The 24,640-nt window shown below is 37.0% G+C and overlaps 1 protein-coding gene across 6 annotated transcripts in view; it reads left to right on the forward strand.

The window, feature by feature from the left end:
• Positions 1 to 24,640, forward strand: part of LOC150087516 (laminin subunit alpha lam-3-like) — a 746,420-nt gene that overhangs the window by 274,296 nt on the left and 447,484 nt on the right. For all 6 annotated transcript variants that reach the window (XM_090371226.1, XM_090371225.1, XM_090371229.1 and 3 more), the window contains 4 exons: positions 4,070 to 4,171; positions 15,003 to 15,217; positions 15,347 to 15,458; positions 21,729 to 21,842. In XM_090371226.1, the coding sequence (XP_090227352.1) occupies positions 4,070 to 4,171; positions 15,003 to 15,217; positions 15,347 to 15,458; positions 21,729 to 21,842 (543 nt within the window). The remainder of the gene's footprint in view (positions 1 to 4,069; positions 4,172 to 15,002; positions 15,218 to 15,346; positions 15,459 to 21,728; positions 21,843 to 24,640) is intronic.

The raw sequence follows: 24,640 nt of genomic DNA on the forward strand, positions 1-24,640 counted from the left end.
AGCCTTGGTGTACTTAAAAAGAATTAAAAATTTTTTTTTTTTTAAAACGGAAAACTTCTTTCAAAAACGAAAAGCAAAGTTTGGCATCTCTCAGGTGATACTTTATACTATTTTTGTTATGCCCTTGACCTCGATCAGTTTGGTACCTTTCGCAAGTCACCCCGAGACAGTCACCTCTTTGCTTTGCCTCCTTTCCCAAAGATATAGCTTTTCCACGAATAAATAACCCTCTGGAAATTAGTACAAATACATATTACCATGCAATCATATGAGAAAAGATTCTGATTGACGTTGACAACATGTTGCTTCAGAAAATTTTCTGTGGCTCTCCTCAGGAAATTTCTAGTTTTATTATGTTGAAAATACTTATACAAGCTTGCACAAATAGATATACTGTATATATATATATATATATATATTTATAACACCAGGGGCTCACATCTGGTGAGTATGGGCTTGGCATACCCAGGGTCCCGAGCTGGATATCATCATTCTTCTCTTTCTTGGTGATTCCCTTCTACTTTTGACTCTCTCTCTCTCTCTCTCTCTCTCTCTCTCTCTCTCTCTCTCTCTCTCTCTCTCTCTCTCTCTCTCTCTCTCTCAGGGTAACTTGGGAACTTTTTTTTTCCTGGTGCAGCATAAGCCCCAGGCTTCCTTGCACCATATGGCTATTAATAATAATAATAATAATAATATATACCGTATTTCCCCATGTATAAGACGCACCTTTTTTCGAAAATTTTGGGGTCTAAAAACTGGGTGCGTCTTATACAGTGGTTGTAAATTTTTTTTACTTACATTTCCCGCTTTTTTGCACTTGTATTTGCACTCATTGTTTTGCACTTGTTACCAGTATATTAGGTTACGTTTTGCCTCCTTCTGCCCAGAAATGGCTCAGAAAAGATTTTCGTACAGTGCTGAATTCAAGTTAAAAGTGATCCAGTTTGCAAAAGTGAATGGAAATCGTGCTGCTGAACGTAAGTTTGGTCCTCCTCCAACTGAGAAAACAATCCGAGACTGGCTATGGGAAGAAGAAACCCTACTGAAAATGCCACGGCATTAGAGGCAAGTCAGCAAAATGGCCTGATTTAGAGAGGGAATAGAAGATATGGATTGAGGAGCAAAGGGCAATTGGAATTCCTGTGTCCACAGAGATGGTTCAGCATGAGGCAAGAAGAATTGCTGATGAAAAAGAAGTTACTGATTTCAAAGGAGGACACTTCAGGTTCATGAAACGGAATGGACTAAGCATGCGTACATGCACCAGACTTGCCCAAAAGATGCCTGAAAGCTATTAGCAGAAGGTCCTTGAATTTCATCGTTTTGTCATTCAATGTCGGAAGACACATCAGTTTGAGTTGAGACAGATCGCAAATATGGACAAAGTCCCCCTTCAATTTGATGTCCCAAGTAACAGAACTGTTGATAAGCAGGGGGTGAAAACTGTAACTGTGAAGACAAGTGGACATGAAAAGAGCCATTATACAGTCGTTCTAGTTTGTTGTGCCGACGGAACCAAGCTGCCTCCTATTCTGATTTTCAAACACAAAACAATGCCAAAAGAAGACATGCCTCGAGGAGTGATTGTCCACGTTCATGACAAGGGTTGGATGGATGAGGATGGGATGAAGATCTGGTTTGAGAAAGTTTCGAGCAGGAGACCAGGTGGGCTCTTATGCAAACCTGCCCTATTGGTGCTTGATCAGTTCAGGGCACACTAACAAAAAAAAATACAAAGAAGATTGCTGCAGAGCAAAAAACAAAACTTGCCATCATACCTTGACATCCCAGCTCCAACAACTTGATGTCAACATTAACAAACCCTTCAAAGCTAACATGAGAGACGAATGGAACCAATGGATGAAGTCTTCTGGGGACAATTTGACACCAGCAGGAAGAGTGAAGAAACCAACTATAGAAGTTTGTACCTGGGTGAAAAGATCCTGGGATAATATCAAGATTGAGATTATTGTCAAGTCATTTAAGAAGTGTGGCATTTCAAATGCCATAGATGGAACTGAGGACGAGGCAATATATGAAGACAGTGATTCGTCATCAGACACAGATGAGGAAAAGCTAATGGATGGGAGTTTTGACTGTGATGAGTTGTATGAATTTTATGATGAATAAAACTTGAGTTCAATAACTTTATGTAATACATTTTTTTTCAAATTTCAGGCCCTAAAATTAAGATGTGTCTTTTACATGGGAGCGTCTTATACATGGGGAAATACAGTAATATGCACAAATAGATATGCATATATTTGTGCCCTTTTAGGAGATAAAAATTATGATTACTAATTTGTTATATAAATAAAATGCATGTTATCTGTAACCTTTTTAATTAGGACATGCCATTGCTTCAAGCTAGAAGTTTACCATCTTTGCTCTTTTATTATTTAATGCTCCCTTTGCAGTATATTATCAGTTTGGCTATCAAAGTAACAGCATCCCATTAGTTCTTTTAGGGCTGTTTGTTCTACTGCATTTTTTTAAAAAGTTAAAAAATATCTCTATTGATTTCACTCAGTTCAGTCCTCATTATTTTTTTTTTTGTTTGCATTCAGTATCTTTGACTGATTGCTGGTGTACTAGTTGTTACCAGTTGTAAGGCTCATGCACTGATTGCCAATGTACCATCTCATAAATATGAAAGAGTTTCTGTCTGTCCATGGAATTTTTTTTTTTTTTTTTTTTTACCCTCATCAAAAATATTGCACAGACTTATCAACTTGGATTCTACATAGCTGGTAGGATTTTTCAACAGATGACCACTGGCAGCAGTTCTGCGGGCAGGCCGATAAACTAGTAGCGTCCATTACAAGGTGTTTTTCTCCTTTTATATTATAGTAATTTACAACTCTGCATGAAAACTGGCTTCTCTCTTAAAGTAGAAAAATCCTATTTGCTATTGATGATTTAATTGATATTCATAAACTATTTAATGCTTTGTAACAATAGTTTACATAATCATTAAGGGTTGTAGTGCAAATAAAAACTTGAATAAATTCAGACTGACTCTAGATAGTGCATTTGAGGATCTGGTTTGTTTTTGTTACCAAATAGTTTCACTGTTATGGTCAGTGGATCAGAGTTTGATGGCCACATTTAAGGTTTACTCTTATCACTGTATCATAAACCAACTGAACACTGGCACAGACAGTGGCATATCTAAGAGTAACATGGCCATAGCAAAATTTCACTGATTGGCCCCATCATAAATAAATATAAAATGAGAGAGAGAGAGAGAGAGAGAGAGAGAGAGAGAGAGAGAGAGAGAGATGGGGGCTCTGGATCCTTTGGCTTACATTGTTTTGCTATCTATGTCTTCCTATTGATATCCAACTTGGCACAGATGGCAAAAATAAATTGCATTATGTCAAGTTACAGACAAAAAGCATCTCACAGGAACAGTTCTATTTATACAAAACCAATTATTTCAATGAGTAAATATGTTTCAAGTTAAGTTGTTTTGCTTTAAGTCTAATAAAAGAATTCACTCCTATTATATATAAAGGCTTATCTGTATTTTTATATAAATAACCTTTATTTATATAAATAAATAATAAGTAAAAATAAATATGTATAGGATGTTTTCACTTAACTTTAAAATATACCAGAGATATAAGGTTTTTGAAATATGCTTGAGTGACATGAAGATCTTCAAAAATTTTATTAAGGGATATGGAAATAAAAAAAGTTAAGAGTACCCTCAATTTAAATCACAAATGAAAAAAATAGTCAGTCTTCCCTGATTTTATGCATCCATGGCAATAAAATCCTTTCCAGTGCAAAATTTAAATGGAGTGGCTGGATATGCACAGACTTTCAGTATCCTTCAAGGAAGGATACTTGCAGTATCCTTCCTTGAAGGATACTGCAAGTATCCTTCAAGTATCCGGCAAGTATCCTTCAAGGAAGGATACTGCAAGCAAGTCTGGGCATGTCCAACCATTTGATTTTTGCACTGGAAACGATTATGTATCCATGGTGTATTTAGTATATTTAACTGTTTAATTATAAATTTTTGTGTTGCACAGAGATATGACTTTTTTTTTTTAATTGACAGCTATATTCTTATGGTGGTGACCTAAGATTTGTCTTTAGCTATGTTACCAGACAGAGGAATAACATACGAATGCCTACTGAAGGACCTGGAGCTATTCTAGAGGTAACATTTTTGGCACTTTGGTTTTGATTGAGTTTGCTGAAACTTTCATTTTTCATGACTATATTATTAACTTCATTATGAATCAGTAATAAATTAAAAATAATATTAATTTTCAAATTAAATTTTGTAACATCTGTTACACAAGTTCTTTATAAAGGTTTTATCAAATAAACAATGGATAACATAAAGGTGGTGTTAATTGTTGTGATATCTACCTTTTTCAATGACTGCAGTAATCAAGCATTACACACCTATTAGCCTTTTTGAATTAAATGGTGGATAAGAACCAATTTTTCCAGATGCATAACATATTAAGTCAAAGACCAGTTGGTTAGCTAGCACTAAATGACCTTTAAATCAATATTAAATTTATATGAGGAAATGCCAAGATCAAAGAAGATGATGATGATGTAGTAGTAGTACTAGCAAATAATGCAAGAAAGCAAACTTATACAGGATCAGCCAAAAAAAAAATAAAATAAATAAATAAAATAAAATAAAATAAAAACTATCCCATCTCAACTGTCTATGTAATATGTCTCTTCATTAAATTTATTCAAACTACCTTAGTTTCCACAACATCAGGTGGTAGTTTGTTCTAACAATCATTTACTCTGTGGCTAAAAGCTATCCTGCTGTCATCTTTTTTCAATTTGAGTCTATGTTCCCTTATGTGCATTGTCTGAGAATGATTTAGAATACCATCATTATCAAGTTTACTCAAGTTATTTAAAGCATTTAACACTTCAGGTCTCCTCATCATTAGCATTAGCATTAGCATTAGTAGAGGCATCTGATGCAAGAACGCAAGCTTATGCAGCATCAGCCAAAAAAAAAAAAAAAAAAAAAAAAAAAGTAACATAGATAAATAAAAATAACCACTTCCACTTCACCCCTCTGTTCGTTCGAAATACCTGTCCAGCTGAGCCTTAAACTTATTTAGGCTATCAACTTCCACGACAAGGGATGGAAGTCTGTTCCACCCACCAACCACCCGCTGGCTAAAGGCAAATTTCCGCACATCTATCCTACATCTGTCTTTCCTCAATTTGAATTTATGCCCTCTCAGGTGATTTTTCTGAGCTAGAGGAAGAATCCCATCAGCATTGAGCATGCTCAAACCATTCAAGGCTTTGTACACCTCTATCAGATCACCCCGCTGGTGCCTAGTTTCCAGACACTGTAATTTGCAAAACTTAAGCCTTTCTTCGTAAGAGAACCCCTTTGTCCCATTCACCAATCTAGTTGCCCTTCTCTGTACTCGTTCCAGCAGCTCTACATCCTTCCTGAAATGAGGCCTCCAGGCCTGTATACAGTACTCTAGGTGTGGCCTGACCATTGCCTTATACAAGGGAATAATCACCTCCTTATCCCTGCTAGAAAAATTCCTATATATCATTGACAATACACCATGAGCTACTCTTGCAGCTCGTCTGCACTGCTCAGAGAACTTCATATCTGCCTGCACCACCACCCCCAGGTCCCTTTCATTCTCTACCACTGTCAGTGTAGTACCACAGAGTTGATACGTTGCTCTGGGGTTGCTGTTTCCCATATGTAGTACTTTACATTTGTCAATGTTAAACTTCATTTGCCACCTCTCAGCCCATCTGCTCAACCTTTCCAAATCCTGTTGCAGCAGCATAGTGTCAGTAGTGTCCTTGACAACCCTGCCAACCTTCGTATCGTCTGCAAACTTGGACATTAAGCCTGATATACCATCATCAATATCATTTATAAATACAGAAAACAATAAAGGCCCCAATACTGAACCCTGAGGGACTCCACTAATAACATTAGTCCACGATGAGCAGTGTCCATTGATTACCACTCTCTGTCTTCTCCCCCTCAACCACCCCTTTATCCATAGCAGCAACTTGCCTCCAATGCCACACTGCTCCAATTTGTGCAGCAGTCTTCCATGTGCAACAGTATCAAAAGCCTTTCTAAGATCCAAGTATATAATATCAAAGTTATTCCCTGCATCCAGTTCTTTTGTGACTGCATCATAGTATCCAATCAAATTGGTCAGGCAAGACTTCCCCTTAACAAAACCATGCTGTGTCCTAGCTATAACTGAAGTCTTGTCTAGATGATCGTGCAGTGCTTCTTTCACCAGTGCCTCCATTAATTTTCCGGGAACAGAAGTTAAACTCACAGGTCTATAATTACTTGTGTCAGCCTTTGATCCCCCTTTGTGAATTGGGGTCACATTTGCACATCTCCAGTCAATGGGTACCTCCCCTGAGTCCAAGGAAGCTCTCATAATTATGGCTAAGGGTTTGCTTACCTCCTTTGCTGCCTCCTTTAATATAACTGGATAGATCCCATCCACCCCAGGTGCCTTTCTTGTGTTTATCTTCAACAATTTCTCCTCCACTTTGCTCTCAGTTATTACAAGATTCTCTAGCTTACTGCTAGAGTTGAATACACCTCTGGCATTCCCCTCGCAGAATAACTCCTCATGTGTGAATGTCGATGCAAAATATTCATTTAGTTTGTTAGCTACCCGAGCAGGGTCATCAACAGTTGACCCATCGATCTCAAGTGGACCAATCTGATTCATCCCCTTCCTTCTAGAGTTTACATAAGTAAAGAACTCTTTGCTGTTTTTCTTCGCATCCCTTGCCAAGGATCTCTCGTAATCTGCCTTCGCCTGCCTAACCTCCTTTGTAACTTGGTTACAGATCAACTTGTATCTATCATAGGCGTCCGTGTCACGTGTTAATTTGTATGTATCCCATGCATTTTTCTTCTCTGCCATATGCCTCATTAGTTCATCTGACAACCATTTAGGCCTAAACCTTGAACAATATTTCTTAGTTGGTATGTAAAGCCTAGTAGCTTCCACGATGAGTTCTTTGAATGCTTCCCATTTTGAATTTGCTGTTGGCAATATCATCAGTTGATCCCACTGTATAGAATTTAAATACTGTCTCAGTCCATTGTAGTCGCCTTTACGAAAGCAATACCCCTTCCCTTTACCCCTAATGGTAGTTACCTCTTTGAGTAACTCCCACTTCAGCACACTGTGATCACTGCCACCAAGTGGTTCATTTATCTGCAGATTCTTAATGCATGAAGAATCACTACTGATAATCAAATCAAGAGTATTACTCCCTCTAGTTGCCTCCCGAACATGCTGATGTAGAAAACAATCATCCAATAAATCCACAAAAGCCTTGCTACTGTGTGAGTGACCAGCCCCCAAATTCCAGTCAATATCATCTGGGAAATTAAAATCCCCCATTATAAGACTCTCTGATTTACTGGCCCACTCTATTTCTCCGAACAGTTTCTTATTATACTCATCAGAGTCATTAGGCCTATAGCACACTCCTACTCTCAATTTTGATCTCCCAATGCTTATGTCACACCAAACTGACTCGACACTGCACTGTCCAGCGATGTCGACTGGCTTCACTTCCTTGGATTTTATGTGTTTTTTAACTAATAGCATAACCCCTCCTCCCTTCCTATCCTGTCTATCCTTTCTGTAGACATTGTACTCCTCAAATTCCAGTTCTGCATTTCTTATATCTGTGTGACACCACGTCTCTGAAATCCCCACAATATCTGCCTTTGATGTTTTGAGCAATACCTCAAATTCATCAAATTTATTTACTAAACTCCTAGCATTGGTGTACACACAAGTATACATGCACCTGTTCTTTTTCTTAGCTACCCTAACACAACCTATGTGTTTACTTGTACCCCAATGATTCCCAGCAGTCTCTGAAATATCCTGCATCTTATTTTCCAGGCTGCGGCTCATTCCAATAGAAGCAGTGCAAGAATCACTTTCACCTCTGCCAGTGGCTACTGTTAATCTATTAGTCCTTGTATCCCCCCAATCTAGCAGTTTTCCGACCCACCTAACATTGCCTCGATAGCATCAGCAAACATTCTTGCACCCTTTCTATTTAAGTGTATCCCATCCCTGTAGAAGCAGTCTCTCCTGTTAACAAGTACAGACCAGGCTGAAAAAAATTCTACCCCTTGAGCCCTGCACAATCTTTCCAGGGCCGAATTGATTGACAGGGCTCTCATCATATACTCCCTCCTATCGTGTCTGGGCAGAATTGCAGTATCATTTAACTCTTCAGGTCTCCTCATCTGCCTCCTCTTGGCTATGCAGTTGTTTCCATTCTCTACAGTTTGCAAAACCCAAATCTTTTGTGATAAGAGTATGTTTATGTTCTTGACTAATCTTGTTGTTCTTCTCTGAGATTTGCACCATTGTAAGATATTCACATCTTTCTTAAAATGAGGCTTCCAGTCCTGTATGCAGCACTCACGATGTGGTTTAACTATTGCCTTGTATAATGAGGTAATCACTTCCCTGTGCCTGCTGGCAAAGTTTCTGAATATCATTGACAGAACTCTGTGAGCTGTTCCAGCAACCCATATGCACTGCTCAAAGAACTTCATGTTGGGCTGTACAATTACAATTATCCTCAGGTCTCTTTCATTCTCCACCACCTTGAGTGTAGTATTACCTAATTAGTATGTTATTCTGGGATTACTGTTGCCCATATACAGCACTTTACATTTGCCAATGTTGAACCTCAGTTGTCACTTTTCAGGCCCAACTGCCTAATTTGTCTAGGTCTTGTTGCAGCAGTATGCCTGCTAACTTTTGTATCATCTGAAAACTTACACAATAAGGTTGATACACCCCTTCATCAGTATTGTTAATAAAATACTGTAAACAGTAAAGTGGTGTTCCATCACTGAACCTTGAGGTACTCCTCTAATAACATTAGTCCAAGTAAATCAGTGTCCATTTATAACCGCCCTCTCTCTGCTGCCACTCATCCATCCCTTTTTCCAGTGCAGAAATACCTAATGCCAAACTTTGGCATTAGGTATTTCTGCTCTGGACAAAGTACAAAGTACAAAAAAAGGAACCACTAGGTGACAGTGATCATAGTGTACTGATATGGGATTTACTTAAAGATGTATCTACCATCAAGGATAAAGGGAAGGGTTTTTGTTTTCATAAAGGTGACTAGAGTGGATTCTAAGGCTGCTGTACAAATTCCAATTTGTACAGCAGTCTTTTGTGTGGAAAGTGATTTTCCAATCCTGCGTGCACTATTACACACCAAAAAGCAAACAGCCAAACTCAGAGTGGTGCTGCCATACAGGCTCACCTTGATCCAAGCATCAGTTGAGAAGGTCTTACTCACTATATCCTGGGATCATGAAGGATGCAATTCTGGTTATTATCTGAAGAGAGAGAGAGAGAGAGAGAGAGAGAGAGAGAGAGAGAGAGAGAGAGAGAGAGAGAGAGAGAGAGAGAGAGCGAGCGAGCGAGCGAGAGAAGAAATAGTCACAAGTGATAAATACTGTTATTTGCTTTTGAACCATTTAAAGCCAGCAGTTTGAAATAAATATTGTAGTTTTCTGTCCTGTGTGTGTATGCTTGCAGTTAATCATACAAGCTAAGGAAATGCATCCAGTTGACACGGGTGGAGAGTGGAATGTTGAGTCAGCTTCGTGTGACATAAACACTGAGAAAGGTAAAATGAGAGTCGGAGTGTGTTATAAGGCCAATGACTCTGATGAGTGCAACAAACAATTGTGCAGAGAAATAGAGTGGGCCAGTAAATCAGAATGTCCTGTAATGGGGGATTTTAACTTTTCAGATATTGACTGGAACTTGTGTGTTGGTCACTTGCACACTAACAAGACTTTTGTGGATTTATTGGAGAATTGTTTTCTGTAGCAACATGTTTGAGGGGCAACCAGAGGGAGTAATACTCTTGATCTGATTATTAGCAGTGATGATTCATGCATTAAGAATTTGCAGATAAAGGAACCACTAGGTGACAGTGATCATAGTGTACTGATATGGGATTTACTTAAAGATGTAACTACCATCAAGGATAAAGGGAAGGGTTTTTGTTTTCATAAAGGTGACTAGAGTGGATTCTAAATGAAATCCACTGTAGTCACCTTTACGAAAACAGCAAATTCTAAATGGGAAGCCTTCAAGGAATTAATCTTGGAAGCTACTAGGCTTTTCATACCCACTAAGAAATAGTGTTCAAGATTTAGACCTAAATGGATGTCAGATGAACTAATGAGGCTAGTGGCAGAGAAGGAAAATGCATGGGATGCATATAAATTATCAGGTGACACAGAAGCCTATGGCAGATATAAGCTAGTCTGTAATCAAGCCACAAAGGAAGCTAGGCAGGCAAAGGCAGATTACGAGAAATCTTTGACAAAGAATGCAAAGAAAAACAGCCAAGAGTTCTTTACTTATGTAAACTCTAGAAGGAAAGGGATGAATCAGATTGGTCCACTTGATGTTGATGATCCTGATCACATAGCTGACAATCCAAATGAGTATTTTGCATCTACATTCAGACGTGAGGAATTCTGTAAGGAAGGGGAGGACAGAAGTTTACTAAACTCTAACAGGGAGCTAAATGATTTTGTAATAATGGAGAGCAAAGTGGAGGAGAAATTATTGAAGTTAAACATAAACAAGGCACCTGGGGCAGATGGAATCTATCCAGTTATATTGAAGGAGGCAGCAAGGGAAGTAAACAAACCCTTAGCCATAATTATGAAAGCATCCTTAGATCCAGGGGAGGTTCCCATGGACTGGAGATGTGCAAATGTATCCCCAATTCACAAAGGGGGAATCAAAGGTTGACCCAAATAATTATAGACCTGTTAGTTTAACTTCTGTTCCAGGGAAAATAATGGAGTCACTGGTTAAAAGTTAAAGAAGTGATGCAGGATCACTTAGACAAGACTGCGGTAATAGTTCAGACACAGCATGGGTTTGTTAAGGGGAAGTTTTGTCTGACCAATTTGATTGGATACTATGATGTGGTCACAAAGGAACTGGATGCAAAAAATAATTTTTATATCACATACTTGGATTTCAGAAAAGCTTTTGATACTGTTGTACATGGAAGACTGCTGTACAAATTGGAGCGGTATGGCATTAAGGGGAAGTTGCTGCAATGGATAAAGGGGATGATTGAGTGGGGATGGCAGAGAGTGGTAATAAATGGATACTGCTCTATGTGGACTAACATTATTAGTGGAGTTCCCCATGGTTCGGTGCTAGGCCCATTGTTGTTTTGTGTATTTATCAATGATATCACCCTTATTGTCCAAGTTTGCAGATGATACAAAGGTTGGCAGGGTTGTTAATGATAGAAAAGCCAGTATACTTCTGCAACAGGATCTAGAAAAGTTAGGCAGATGTGCTGAGAAGTGGCAACGGAAGTATTAATAATGACAAATGCAAAGTACAGTAGAGCATCAGTTATCCAGAATAATTGATGGTAGACCTCTTCTGGATGACCAAATTTTCCGGATAATCGAATATAAATTAAGATTAAATAAATTTAATATTACCTTACGATTAAATTACATAAGTAAGATTAATTAAATTTAAAAAAAAAAATTATAAACCAATCTCAGAAAACAGAAACATCCATCCAGGCATTTTTATGATTTTTATACAAAACAGGAAAATTAGAAAGATTTTTAAATGCTCTCAGTTTTTTTGACTTGCTGATAATGAGCACAGACAATCTGTGTGTCCCAGTAGCATTTGCACACATGGCAATTGTAACATGCTCTTTTCTCATCTTAAAACCTTGTACAGGCATTTTTCTTTTAGTGGCTAGGGTTTTTCTCAGTAATTATTTCCATAATAAGCCAGTCTCATCTACATTATAAACGTTTTCTTTCTCATAATCACTATTAACTGAAGCAAACTTACTTTTAAAAGACACCGCTGCTGATTCATCTGCATAAAGTTTCTTGCCTGGAATATCTAGTTCACGTATACCATTTCTCAATTTAAAGTTTTACAGCCAACCTGTGCTTGCCTTAAAATCTTCATTGCCTCTTAATTTTTGATTAAAATCCAATGGTTTTTCCCACAAAATTGGGCCAGACACTGGTTCACCTAAACTCGCTTCTGAAGAAACCACAAATAAAGTGCACTCTCTAAAGCAAAATTTTCAGATTTCGACTTCATCTTTTTCCTGCTAGATCCTCCTTCACTATCTATAATTGACACAAATTCTGTTATAGCACTGGAATTTTTCTTCATGTCGTAAATTGTTGAAGTCCCCACATTAAACCCTTTGGAGAGATTCCCTAAAATTTTACCTTTTCTAATTCTATTAATTTCCGTTTTATGTTGCAATGTTAAAACTGCACATTTTCTTTTCATTCACATTTTATCGTAAAAAACGGAGAAAAATAATAAATTGCACAGTTTTGGGCCGATATAATTCTTACCAAATCTGGAGCTAAACTAATCTGAAATTCACTCATGGTTTCCAAGAAAATCCAGTAGTCTCTGTGATATTTTTCTAAAGCATATTTCTGAAGGTCACATAGAATTCTAGAGGTCACGACCGTAAAACAATAAAAAACAATTTGCAGTTTTTGGTTTTTTTCTTTGTAAAATCTGTTATAAACAGTTAGTAAATTCAATCTTTCGCTTGTTAGAATCAAAATTCAATTTGCAAACATGATCACTATAACCTGTGCTTACTTCACTACTGTTATTAATAAAAAAAAAAAAAAAAAAAAAAAGGAGAGAGATCAGCCTTTAAAATTTATTCCGGATAACTGACATTCCAGATAACCGACTTCCAGATAACTGACATTCTACCGTACTGCATATGCATAGCAGTAACCCAAGAGAAATGTACCAACTGTGTGGTACTACACTCAGAAAGGTGGAGAATGAAAAAGACCTGGGGTAATTGTGCAGTCAGATATGAAGTTCTCTGAGCAGTGCAGACGGGCTACCAGAGCAGGTCACGGAGTTTTGTCAATGATATATAGGAATTTTGCTAGCAGAGACAAGGAGGTGATTATACCTTTATATAAGCCAGTGGTCAGGCCACACCTTGAGTACTGCGTACAGGTCTGGAGGCCTCATTTTAGGAAGGATGTAGAGTTGCCAGAATGAGTACAGAGAAGGGCAACAACGTTGGTGAGAGGAACAAAAGGGTGTTCTTACCAAGAGAGGCTTAAATTCTGCAAGTTGCAGCATCTGGAGACTAGCATTAGTAGAGGCGTATGATGCAAGAATGCAAGCTTATGCAGCATCAGCCAAAAAAAAAAAAAAAACCTTCCCCTTCACCCCTCCATTTGTTTGAGATACCTGTTCAGCTGAGCCTTAAATTTATTTAGACTATCAACTTCCACAACAAGGGATGGAAGTCTGTTCCACCAACCAACTACCCACTAGTCACCTGCGAGGTGATCTGATCGAGGTGTATAAGGCCTTGAATGGTTTGAGCAGGCTCAATGCTGATGGGATTCTTCCTCTTGCTCAAATTAATCAGCATTGAGCCCTGCTCAAACCATTCAAGGCCTTATACACCTAGATCAGATCACTCGACAGGTGAACTAGTGGGTAGCTTGGCTTGCGTAGGAACAAACTTCCATCTGTTGTTGTGGAAGTTGATAGCTTATATAAATAATTTAAGGCTGAACTAGACAGAGAAACATTTGGAGTGACCAGATGGGTGAAATGAGGTTTTTTTTTTTCTTTTTTTTTTTTTTTTTGGCTGATGCTGTATAAGCTTGTTTTCTTGCATCATATGCCTCAATGCTAAAGAAATTGAAGTTTGAAATATTTTCTCACCTTCCATATTTTCCAGACTTATCTCTATGTGATGATCACATTTTTGGCCACTAAGAGGAAATCACTTCTTGTCAGTGATGGAATAGTCAAATTGGCAATGAAATTGCTTCAACACCAACTACAAAACTTCTTCTTTCAAGGAATCCAGGAATTAGTGCAGCTTTGGAGGAAGTAGATTAAGCATAATGGGGACTACAGTTATTAACAGTGATATTGATATTACAATTCAGTACCAGTCTTTTGTGAAATACAATTTTCTAATTAACTTTTGTGGTTTTATGCAATCAATTATAGTTTGCTATTTTTGAAAGGGGATTTTATATTTAGCAAGGTATTTCCATTAAATTTGTTGTGCATGATTCATAAATTAAAATAATATGAGATATAAGAAGGTATTATATAACATTTAAATTTTATTAATAAATGTGTTTTAAATAAATTTAAGTTAGAATTAAAAATGCTCTTTTATCCAGCCTTAATTTTATCTCTTTGGTTTTCTTATGGGTGAGCTTCAAAACTGAGTGAAATTTCATTTCTAATTTCGAAACTACTAATTCAGATATTTTTGTTTTTATCATTTTCATATGAGTAATTAACCATTGCCTATTGTTCTATGAAATTTCATATTTATGAAATTTTAGGAGGCATTTTTTGAATTTCAGGTTTTTGAATTTCATACTAGTTTATGCTTTTGTTGCAGAACTAATAGGGGGGTTTTGGAAAAAATAAATTACAGAAAACATTTTTTATATTTGATTTTGTCAGCTAACTAATTAATGAAATTTAGCGTAAATTCAGAGCTGATGAATTTGATGTCTCAAACATAAAAAATGCTAATTGTTTACACAACTTGACATTAAGAAATGAAATACAGGTTTGCATTCACCCTGAAACTCATCTGTTGTACCTTCTGAAATGATGCTGATTTTTGAAAGAATATTGTGGCACTATGGTGAATGTCATGTCCATGTAGTGTGGGAAAGTTATCCAGCAACTGAAACTTTTTTGTCAGAAATGCAAGCAAAGTTTGTATGACTGAAATCATGTGCAAACAATAAAAGGTTGTGTGAATTTTGATAATAAAATTGATTCCATTTTCAGAGTTGAAATTAAAATGCCTTTTGATTTCCAATATGATTTAAGTTATTGTTTATTGGTAATTAACTATAACTCTTCATTTTTCAGGGAGGTAGCATGCGTGTTGGATATAATTTTGGTTTAAGACATAAGGAGGGTAATATTACAATTATTATTCCTCTTCATGAGAGAGGGTGGTCATTTCTTACTGCTGCAGGAAAACCTGGTCGAGCAGTACATAGAGAAGCTTTTGCTCTTGTTCTCAATGATGTTACCAGGTTGATGATTCGAGCAAAATATTATACTGACCAACTTCAAGGATAGTAAGTATGGATCACTGTAAGTAAATAGTATTGATAATAAAATTGTTCTCTTTTAATATTTGTTTAAATTGAATTAATAGAAATGATATATTAATTATTATTTTATTTTATTTTTTCTGAACATTTTAGCTTATATAGTGTTGAGATGGAAATGGCTAAAAAGGAATCTACAAGTATAAAAAAAATGTCATCTGTTGAAATGTGTGAATGCCCTCCTGGTTATGCTGGATTATCATGCGAAGTAGGTTTTATTTATTTATTTATTATTATTTTTTTAATCCTTAATTTACTGGAACAGAGAAATATATGAATATGCAAATATGAAGATATAAATTATATGTTTGTGTATATATCAAGTTGTATTCATATTTTAAAACATGTACATGATGTTTCAAAAGTGTGGGCAACAAATTCTGGGGCCCAGAATAAGAAAAAAAAAAGGTTATATAAACCTGTTTCCAGTTCTGAATAGTTATGGCTGTTTCAATTTTAAAAAAATGGCTATGGAGTTTTGAAAAATAAAAAATAATAAAAATTATTATTTTTAGTAGAATATAATAATAATAAAAAAATAAATAAATAGGAATAAGCAGTCACATACATAGTAAAATTTTTATTCATATTAGGTATAGGTCTGTTTATTTGTATTTATTTTTTTATTTACCATTTGAAACTCCACAGCCATTTTTTACAATTGAGACAGGCATAGCTCTGTACCATTCAGAATTGCATTTAAATGACTATTTTTTCCTCTTATTTTGCACCTAGAATACAACCCAGAATTTTTTATGTATACTTTTTAACAATCCTGTGTACTGATATTTGACATTTATAAACATAACAAAAAATAATATAAAATTTGTACATATACTGCATATAGTTGTTATAGGGATGTAAATAGGTTTACATTCCCAGAATTGCAAATTTGAATTTTGTATCTTATCATACCCATATATTTCTTTATTTGAAGTATGGAAAGAAACATTTCAAATAGAAATACCTATAGATATTTATCATGCAAATCAGTGAAGAAAGTAGCTGATATTGTCAAGAAGGCACTAATTGCTTTTATTTTATTTATTGTTAATCTCTTAAAATGGCTTAACATTTCTCATTTCCATAATGTTATTGCCCTCTTTATTTACTATTTTTATATTGTTTTCCTTTTTCTATTTTTACTAATTTTTAATAGGATTTAATATGCTGGATTAAATCGCATCTCTTTGTGAAATTAAATTAAGTAAAGTTTAATTTTTAGTTAGCTACTCAAAGGATCTTACATTATCTAAAATTCTGAATTCATAACACAAACGATTTCTTGTGATAACCAACTAATTATGAGAATTAAAATAAAATTTTATTAAATAATATATATATATGTATAAATAAAAAACACTAGAAATAAATTAAAAGGATTAAAATACAGATTATGAATAAGGACCAGATGTAATCAGTAGATAAAAGCAATAAAATACAAAATAAAACAAAGTAGTAGTAGTAGTAGTAGTAGTGGCATGTGATGCAAGAAAGCAAATGTATGAGCTTATGCAGCATCAGCCAAAAAAAGGAAAAAAAAAATCACACCATTCCCTCCAAATGCCTGTCCAGTTCCTCCTTAAATTTATTCACCCTATCAACTTCCACAACGACAGATGGAAGTTTGTTCCAGCAATTAACCACCCGCTGGCTAAAGGCAAATTTCCGCACATCTAATCTACATCTGTCTTTTCTTTATTTGAATTTATGCCCCCTTAGGTTCGTAATCTGAACAAGTGGAAGGATCCCATCAGAATTCAGCGTGCTTAACCCATTCAGATCACCGCGCAGGTGCCTAGTCTCCAGCCACTGCAATTTGCAGAACTTAAGCCTCTCTTGATAAGAGGATCCCTTCATTCCCCTCACCAATCTTGTTGCCCTTCTCTGTACACGCTCAAGTAAATCTACATCCTTCCTAAAATGAGGCCTCCAGACCTGTACGCAGTACTCAAGGCGTGGCCTGACCATTGCCTTATACAGAGGGATAATCACCTCCTTTTCCCTGCTAGCAAAATTCCTATATATCATTGACAAAACCCCATGACCTGCCCTGGCAGCCTGTCTGCATTACTCAGAAAACTTCATATCTGCCTGCACAATTACTCCCAGGTCTTTTTCATTTTCTACCACCTTAAGTGTAGTACCACACAGTTGGTACGTTTCTCTGGGGTTACTTCTACCCATGTGCAGTACTTTGCATTTGTCAAGGTTAAACTTCAGTTGCCACTTCTTAGCCCATCTGCCCAAATTATCTAGATCCTGTTGCAGTAGCACACTGCATTACTGTCATTAACAACCCTGCCAACCTTTGTGTCATCTGCAAACTTCGACACTAAGCCTGATATACCTTCATTAATATCATTGATAAACATACAAAACAAGAGTGGACCCAACACCGAACCCTGTGGGACTCCACTAATAACATTAGTCCAAGAAGAGCAGCACCCATTGATTACCACCCTCTGTCTTCTCGCACTTAACCATCCTTTTATCCATTGTAGCAACTTACCCTTAATACCATTCTGCTCCAATTTGTACAATAGTCTTCCATACGCAACAGTGTCAAAAGCTTTCCTGAAATCCAAATATATGATATCAAAATTATTTTTTGCATCCAGTTCCTTTGTAACCACATTATAATATCCTATCAAATTTGTCAGACAAGACTTTCCCTTAACAAACCCATGCTGTGTCTGAATTATTGCTGCAGTCTTGTCTAGATGATCCTGCAATGCATCTTTAACCAGCGACTCCATTATTTTACCCGGAACAGAAGTTAAACTAACTGGTCTGTAATTACCCATGTCACCCTTCGAACCCCCTTTGTGAATTGGGGATACATTTGCACATCTCCAGTCCGTGGGGACCTCCCCTGAGTCCAAGGATGCTCTCATAATTATGGCTAAGGGTTTACTTACTTCCTTTGCTGCCTCCTTTAATATAACTGGATAGATCCCATCCACCCCAGGTGTTTTTCTTACGTTTAACTTCAACAGTTTCTCTTCCACTTTGCTCTCAGTTATTACAAAATCATTAAGTACCCTGCTACAATTTGATAATCTTCTGCCATTTTCAAACCTTAATAATTCCTCATGTGTGAATGTAGATGCAAAATACTCATTCAGTTTGTTTGCTATCTGAGCAGGATCATCAACAGTCGAACCATCGATGTCAAGTGGACCAATCAGATTCATCCCCTTCCTTTTAGAGTTTATATAAGTAAAGAAATCCTTGCTGTTTTTCTTAGCATCTTTTGCCAAGGATTTCTCGTAATCTGCCTTCGCCTGCCTAACCTCCTTTGTAACTTGGTTACAGATCAACTTGTAGCTATCATAGGCTTCTGTGTCACGTGTTAATTTGTATGCATCCCATGCATTTTTCTTCTCTGTTACGAGTCTCATTAGTTCATTTGACAACCATTTAGGCCTAACCTTGAACAATATTTCTTAATAGGTATGAAACTTTTAGTAGCATCCACGATTAATTCCTTGAATGCTTCCCACTTAGAATTTACTGTTGGTAACATCATCAGTTGATCCCACTGTACAGAATTTAAAAACTGTCGGAGACCACTGTACTCACCTTTATGGAAGCAAAAACCTTTTCCTTTACCCCTGATGGAAATTAAATCTTTAAGTAAATCCCACGTGAGTACACTGTGATCACTGCCAACTAGTGGTTCTTTATCTGCAAATTCCTAATACATGAATGATCACTGCTGATAATCAGATCAAGAGTATTACTTTCTCTGGTTGCCTCTCGAACATGCTGCTGCAGAAAACAATCATCCAATAAATCCACAAAAGTCTGACTAGTGTGTGAGTGACCAACCCACAGGTTCCAGTCAATATCTGGGAAGTTGAAATCCCCCATTATAAGACATTCCAATTTACTAGCCCACTCTATTTCTCTGTACAATTGTTAATTGCACTCATTCGAGTCATTAGGCCTATAACACACTCCTACTCTTATTTTTGCTTTTGCAGTGCTTATGTCACACCAAACTGACTCAACAGTGCACTGTTCATCTATATCAACTGGATGCACTTCTTTTGATTTTATGTTTTTCTTAATTAATAGCATAACACCTCCTCCCTTTCTATCCTGTCTATCCTTTCTGTACACATTGTACTCCCCAAATTCCAGTTCGGCATTCCTTATATCTGTGTGACACCACGTCTCTGATATCCCAACAATATTCGCCTTTGATGTCTTGACCAACACTTCAAATTCATCAAATTTATTTACTATACTTCTAGCATTGGTATACATGCAAGCATACATGCTCCTTCTATTCTTTGTTACCCTAACACATCCCATATACCTACCCGTTCCACGATGACCGCCACCCGTCCCTGAAACCCCCAACACCCCACGCTCCAGGTCGCTACTTATTCTAATAGAAGTTGTGCAAGAATCACCTTCACCTCTGCCTACGGCTACTGTTAAACTATTATTCCTTTAATCCCCCCAAGCTATCAGTTTTCCTACCCACCCAACACTGCCCCGATAGCATCAGCAAATATTCTTGCACCCTTTCTATTTAAGTGTATCCCATCCCTGTAGAAGCAGTCTCTCCTGTTAACAAGTACAGTCCCGGCTGAAACAAATTCTACCCCTTCAGCCTTGCACAATCTTTCCAGGGCCGAATTGATCGACAAGGCTCTCATCATATGCTCCCTCCTATCGTGTCTGGGCAGAATTGCAGACACTTTCAAATTCAACCCTATTTCACGGCTTTTTTTCAACAGTGGCCTGTACCTGTTAAGCAGTTCTGCCGGTCTCCTACTCTTGATATCATTAGTGCCAACGTGTACAACTATATCACCTTTTGTGCCCTTAAAAGATGATATCTGCTCTACAACGTCATCAACCTTTGCCCCTGGCAGACATACCCTGGTCCTGTTCCACCTATCCTTTTTACACAATATATTCCCCGTCTCCCTGACAATAGAGTCATCAACAACTACTAGTACCTTTGAGGCAGAGAGCCCTGATGTTCAAGGACATGAATTCAAAACATTTCTCTAATGTTTTGAATTCATGTTACACAAACCAAATTTTAATTTTAGAGATTTGGAAGATCATACATTATGACTGATTTTACAAACAAATTAGTTTCAAACAAATTAACTGAAATAAACAGAATTTACTTGCATTCTTCACCTATTGTTCTATAAAGTTCTATAATAGTTGGTGCTGTGCTTCCATGTTCTATATTGTCTTGTTCTGAAATTTTAGCTCAAGAAGGTTTATGCCATTTGTTTTGCTAACCAGGAAGACATAATCCAGGATGTATCGTATGGTTTTCAAAAACATAATATCCATTGTAACCTCAAAAGACATCATGTCTGTCATTATTATTATTATTATTATTATTATTATTAGCCATATGGTACAAGGAAGCCTGAGGCTTATGCCGCACCAGCCAAAAAAAAAAAAAAAATTCCCCAGTTACCCCCCCTGTGTGTGTGTGTGTGTGTGTGTGTGTGTGTGTGTGTGTGTGCGTGCGTGCGTGCGTGCGTGCGAGAGAGAGAGAGAGAGAGAGAGAGAGAGAGAGAGAGAGAGAGAGAGAAGTAGAAAGGCATCACCAAGAAAGAGAAGAATGATGATATCCAGCTCAGGACCCTGGGTTTGCCAAGCCCATACTCACCAGATGTGAGCCTCCGGGGTTAATATGCGAGGAGTGGACCATTGGTCGACTTCTCACGCATGAATACTTTAAATGATTTGTTAATTGAGATATCCAGTACTGTAAGATGCAGGAGAATTTTAGGCAGTGCTTTCCAAAAAATAAAAACTGTCTTATAGCCGAGAAAATATGGTAACCTTACACCTTTTTTCTACTTCTCATATGAAAAATTTATTATTGTCATTTTTTAAATATCAAGAGATGTGCAGTCACAAAAATTGTGGATAGATTTAACAGCATGCAAAGGGAATAGCTATGGATGTATGTAAAATATAATTGAAAAACACTTCTGTTACTTTATTTATATTTCAACCTATGAAAAAGACAAAAGTCTTTTAATATGGGTTTAGCTATTTTAAACACAATCTGTCATCTCTCAGGTTATCAACTATTTTGCCAGCTTGTGCTATCTGGTTTTCATTGGCTTTTGATAACTTGTCAGTACCATTGAAACAGGTGGTGGTGACACTATTTATTTTTTAAATAATGGGGTCACCACTACCTCCACCACTACCTCCACCACTCTCAAAAATAGAAAATAACTTCTTTTGGAAAGTGCTATTTATTTGAAAGTATTGCAATGCCAAGGAAACTTATTAAAAAGACAATGATGGTTTTTGGCCGAGAGAACTAAGGCCATATTAAAACAGGTCTTTTCTCTCTCTCTTTTTTTCTTTCTTGCATGCTAGAATAGATATAAAGGAGCAGAAATTAGGCTTTCACAAAATAATTTTAAAAAAATATATTTTGTGAAGTTTACAAAAAAAAAATGTTTTGTTTTAGCTATGTGAACCAGGATTCAGAAGAGTTAACAACACAATACTTGGAGGAATATGTGAACCCTGCCAGTGCAATAACCATGCTGATATTTGTGATCCTTTCTCTGGGATATGTTGGGTAAGTTTTCTTTTTATTCTAATTTACTTTAATTTTGATTTATTTTTTACATGCTGAATAAATAGGTATCTGTTAGTTTAGTTTGGTATTTTCAAATTAAACTGAATTTAAATGGAATTATCCTCAGACTAGAGCAGCAAAGCAACAGTCTCAAAATGCTGGAGTTCTATGGCTTGAGGGAGAACTGATGGGACAGTTCTCCTACAGATAATGCCCTTCGAAAATACTGCTTTTGTGATATTTGTAGACTTATCTGGAATAGGATGTGACACAGCAAGAGGGATGTCTTTGTGTGTTTAATACAAAGAGTGTGAGGAAATTAGGCCCAAACTCGGTGTTCTGATGGGCATTTATGAGAGCTTGAAGAATAGTATTAGTATTAGTAATGGCCGCATGGTGCAAGAAAGCCTATGGCTTATGCTGCACCAGCCAAAAAAAAAAAATCCGAACAAAACAATGATAAAAAAAAAAAATAATAATAAATAATAATAATTAATAAAAAAAAGGAAATTAACTATCATCCTATGCGCTTCCCTTACCCGAAAGTACTATCCAGATGACCTTTGAATTTCCCCAAACTGTCGGCCTCTACCACCCATGAAGGCAACTTATTCCAATAATTAATAACTCGCTGGCTAAAATAAAACTTCCTGCAGTCCAATCTAAACATTTCCCCCCCGTAACTTGAATTTATGTCCCCTAGTTCTAGCATCATTTATAATCTTGAAAATTTCGTCCTCATTCATTTTAATGATGCCTCTCAGAGCCTTAAACACCTCAATCAAATCTCCTCTAATGTGTCTAGTTTCCAAACTCTGCAACCCACATATTCAAAGTCTTTCTTCGTAAGGACGCCCTTTTGCTGATCTCACTAGGCGAGTTACCCGTCTTTGCACCCTTTCAAGAAGCTCGATGTCTTTCTTTAGGTGCGGTCTCCATACTTGAACACAGTATTCCAAGTGTAGTCTAACACAAGCCTTATATAATGGGATTATCACGTCCCTATCTCTACTTCCAAAAGTTCAATAGCAAAATAGAGTGATAACCTCAAAGGAATTAAAATGGGGGCCCATCAAGCTGTCAGCTACCTAACCCAAAGCCAGAGCTACATTTGTGCATCAGGCAACATAGCACCAATCCCCAAGGCAGAATGCACTGGTCCCACAGGAGGTAATTATTGCCAGGAAATTGGGAAATATATCTTGCAAAAAAAAAACTAGGTGTAATAGGAGCAGTGCTTGTCCACCAGAGACCAAAGTAGATGATGTTATAGAGCAGATATCATCTTTTAAGAGCACAAAAGGTGATATTGTGCATGTTAGCACTAAGGATATTAACAGTTTCTGGAAAATAATGGAGTTACTGGTTAAAGAAGCAATGCAGGACCACTTAGAGAGGGATGCAATTATACTGCAGGTACAGCATGGATTTGTTAAGGGAAGATCTTGTCTGACCAATCTCATTGACGGTGATGCAGTAACAAAGGAATTGGATGCAAAAAATAATCTTAATGTCATATACTTGAAGTTCAGAAAACTTTTGATTTTATTGCACATAAAAAACTGCTGTATAAATTAGAACAGTGTGGCATTAAGGGAACCGTAGCAATGGATAAGGGGTTGGTTGAGTGGCAGAAGACAGAGTGTGGTTATTAATAGATGCTGCTTTTTATGGAATAATGTTATTAGTGTACCCCTGGGTTTCACTACTGGGGCCATTATTGTTTTCTGTATTTATTAATGATATTGATGAAGGTATATCAGGCTAAATGTATAAATTTGCAGAAGATACAAAGTTGGCAGGGTGGTTAATCACAGTAATCAAGATAAGCTATCACAACAAGATCTAGAAAAATTAGAAAGCTGAAGTTTAACATTGAAAAATCAAAGGTACTGCGAAGGCAGATTACGAGAAATCTTTGGCAAGGGATGCAAAGAAAAACAGCAAGGAGTTCTTTACTTATGTAAACTCTAGAAGGAAGGGGATGAATCAGATTGGTCCACTTGATATCGATGGTTCAACTGTTCATGATCCTGCTCAGGTAGCTAACAAACTAAATCAATATTTTGCATCTACATTCACACATGAGGAGTTATTCAGGAAGGGGAATTCCATAGTTGAAGTAAACACTGGCAGTGAGCTAGATAATCTTGTAATAATCGAGAGTAAAGTGGAGGAGAAATTGTTGAAGATAAATACAAGAAAGGCACCTGGGGTGGATGGGATCTATCCAGTTATATTAAAGGAGGCAGCAAAGGAAGTAAACAATCCATTAGCCATAATTATGAGAACTTCCTTGGACTCGGGGGAGGTACCCACAGACTGGAGATGTGCAAATGTGACCCCAATTCACAAAGGAGGATCAAAGGTTGACAAGAGTAATTATAGACCTGTGAGTTTAACTTCTGTTCCAGGAAAATTAATGGAAGCACTGGTTAAAGAAGCACTGCAGGATCATCTTGACAAGAATTCAGTTATAGCTCAGACACAGCATGGTTTTGTTAAGGCAAGGTCTTGCCTGACCAATTTGATTGGATACTATGATGTAGTCACAAAAGAATTGGATGCAGGGAATAACTTTGATATTATATATTTGGATCTTAGAAAGGCTTTTGATACTGTTGCACATGGAAGACTGCTGCACAAATTGGAGCAGTGTGGCATTGGTGGCAAATTGTGGCTATGGATAAAGGGATGGTTGAGGGGGAGAAGACAGAGAGTGGTAATCAATGGACACTGCTCATTGTGGACTAATGTTATTAGTGGAGTCCCTCAGGGTTCAGTGTTGGTTCCATTAT

This window comes from Mastigoproctus giganteus, chromosome 4, assembly GCF_048544385.1.
Source record: "Mastigoproctus giganteus isolate SK-2022 chromosome 4, ASM4854438v1, whole genome shotgun sequence".
Taxonomy (NCBI): domain Eukaryota; kingdom Metazoa; phylum Arthropoda; class Arachnida; order Uropygi; family Thelyphonidae; genus Mastigoproctus; species Mastigoproctus giganteus.